The sequence below is a fragment of the Scylla paramamosain genome, unplaced genomic scaffold (assembly GCF_035594125.1).
Source record: "Scylla paramamosain isolate STU-SP2022 unplaced genomic scaffold, ASM3559412v1 Contig6, whole genome shotgun sequence".
NCBI lineage: Eukaryota > Metazoa > Arthropoda > Malacostraca > Decapoda > Portunidae > Scylla > Scylla paramamosain.
This window is the reverse complement of record NW_026973671.1, coordinates 1,585,001-1,587,500: the sequence shown is the minus strand read 5'-3', so window position 1 is coordinate 1,587,500 and position 2,500 is coordinate 1,585,001. Positions and strand designations below refer to the sequence as shown.

At 34.6% G+C, this 2,500-nt stretch overlaps 1 protein-coding gene across 7 annotated transcripts in view; it reads right to left on the bottom strand.

The window, feature by feature from the left end:
• Positions 1 to 2,500, bottom strand: part of LOC135096703 (ankyrin repeat domain-containing protein 23-like) — a 35,596-nt gene that overhangs the window by 23,199 nt on the left and 9,897 nt on the right. For all 7 annotated transcript variants that reach the window (XR_010264942.1, XR_010264943.1, XR_010264941.1 and 4 more), the window contains 2 exons: positions 2,346 to 2,500; positions 1,784 to 1,902 (listed from right to left, as the gene is read on the bottom strand). The exon at positions 2,346 to 2,500 is cut by the window's right edge and continues 43 nt beyond it. Coding sequence is in view for 2 of the 7 variants with exons in the window: in XM_063998442.1 (XP_063854512.1) it covers positions 1,784 to 1,902; positions 2,346 to 2,500 (274 nt within the window). In the remaining 5 variants the exon portion in view is untranslated. The remainder of the gene's footprint in view (positions 1 to 1,783; positions 1,903 to 2,345) is intronic.

Here is a 2,500-nt window from a genome sequence, read left to right as displayed (position 1 = left end):
GAATATAATTGCAGTTATGTAAATTCTGGTGATGATTTCTTAAACATGTATCTTAAACTATTTGTTATTATGTATGCAGATGATACAGTTATTTTGTGTGACAGTGAGGATGGAATGAAGCAGGCACTGATTGCTCTGAATTTATATTGTAATGAATGGAAATTGAAGCTAAATTGTAACAAAACAAAAGTAGTAGTGCTTAGTAGGGGAAGACAAAATTTATCTAACTATGAATTTGAATTTGGTGGTGAAAACATTGAAGTAGTGACAGAGTATAAGTATCTTGGAGTGTTATTAAATTATAATGGAAGGTTTTGCAAAGGTGAGCTGGAGCTAAAAGACACACCCACAAGAGCAATGTACTCATTAATAAGTAAGTGTAGGAAGTTTGACTTGCCAGTGGATATAAAACTCAAATTATTTACCACCACGGTGTTACCTATATTGACTTATGCATCTGAAATTTGTGGTTACCATATTGCTAGGGAGTTAGAGTATATGTACATGAAATTTCTAAAACAGGTTTTGGGTGTTCATAAGAATACTTGTAATGACATGGTGTATGGTGAACTGGGTATATTTCCACTTGATATTAATTTTTATATGAAGAAAAAATTATAGGTTATTGGTCTAGGTTAATTTCAGGTAAAAATACTAAATTGTGTTATGTAATGTACCAATGTCTATTGCAGCTGGATAGCTTAGGGCTTTATACTTCTCCATGGTTAGCTTGTATAAAGAATATTTGTAATGACTGTGGAATGTCTGGTATGTGGTGTTGCAAGATGTTCCTAATTCAAGATGGGTGAAGAAAGCTGTGGAACAGAGATTGAAAGATCAGTGGCTTGTAACTTGGCATCATAATTTAGAAACAAAATCATTAAGTAGCAATTATAGGGTGTTTAAGACAGATTTTGGCAGAGAACAGTATTTAGAAAAGTTAACAAAGGGTGACAGATTATTAGTTGACTAAATTTAGAACTTGTAATAATAGACTTCCTGTAAATGTTGGTAGGTATCAAGGCGTCAGTAGAGAAGATAGGGTATGTAACAAGTGTAATGTTGAGGTAGTAGGAGATGAATTTCATTTTCTTTTTGAATGTACGGATGTGGAAATTGTTAGGTTAGGTAATATGTATATAGCAAATTATTACATAAATAGGCCAACACAATTAAAATATGCTTTGTTCATGCAAAGTACAAGTTCAAGTGTGATGAAGAAATTATCTTTCTTTTTAAGGATGGTGCTACACATGTTTAGATAAATAGTATGCAAAACACCTCAATAGTTTTTCTAATTTCTTAATTAGTAACAGTATGTATCATTATATATGCATACACATTTTTTTTTATGCATTTTTTGCCATTGCTTACAGTGTATTTCATTTGTATGTATTTTTTTCTTATGTAATATTATGCACATTCTGTATATAATTCTGTATATAATGTTTGTATTCTTTTCCTGGAGAGCTGTGCTCCATACTTTTATATAAAGTCTGAGCTTACTCAATAAATTCAATTCAATTCACACACACACACACACACACACACACACACACACACACACACACACACACACACACACACACACAGAGCCTCACCAATCTCAACAATGAAAGACAGGGCAACACACACACACACACACACACACACACAGAGCCTCACCAATCTCAACAATGAAAGACAGGGCAACACACACACACACACACACACACACACACACACACACACACACACACACACACACACACACACACACACACACACACACACACATCCTCACCTCTCCTCCAGCTTGAGTTTAAATACCAGCACCATCACCAAGTGTACACCCAACACTACAAACACCTTCCATGTGTGTGCCAGAGTGAACACTATACAGGCGATGGCGCGGGACACCACCTGCGGACACAGATTGTTGTTGTTATTATTATTATTATTATTATTATTATTATTATTATTATTATTATTATTATTACTATTATTATTTTAACCTCATAATTGTACCTAAACACACACACACACACACACACACACATAAAAAATAAATGAATAAATAAATTAATTAAATAATTAAAAACTAAACCCCCAAATTTACTTACAAGAAAAAACAGTCAAAACTCACAAATACACCAAAAAACACCCTTAAACATCCGAAAAGCACCCAAAATTCACTCAAGAACATCCCAAAACACCCCAAAATAACCTAAAACACCTTAAAACACCCAAAAACACCCTGAAACACCCAAAAAACCCAAAAACACACAAAAAAAAAATCTTCAGAGCCCACAAATACACTTAAAAACACAAAACAAACAATTAAAATAACCCCCATAGGACCTTACCTGGAAGAATATTGTGAACAGGAGGGGCAGTGTGTCTAAAATAGTCAGCCCTCTGAGTTTTGAGAACCTGTGGTAGGACGTGAAGGACCAGGTGAGGGACACGAGGGAGATGAGGACAGAGAACACCTGTTTTGAGAGCTGGGTGTTGTGGCCCA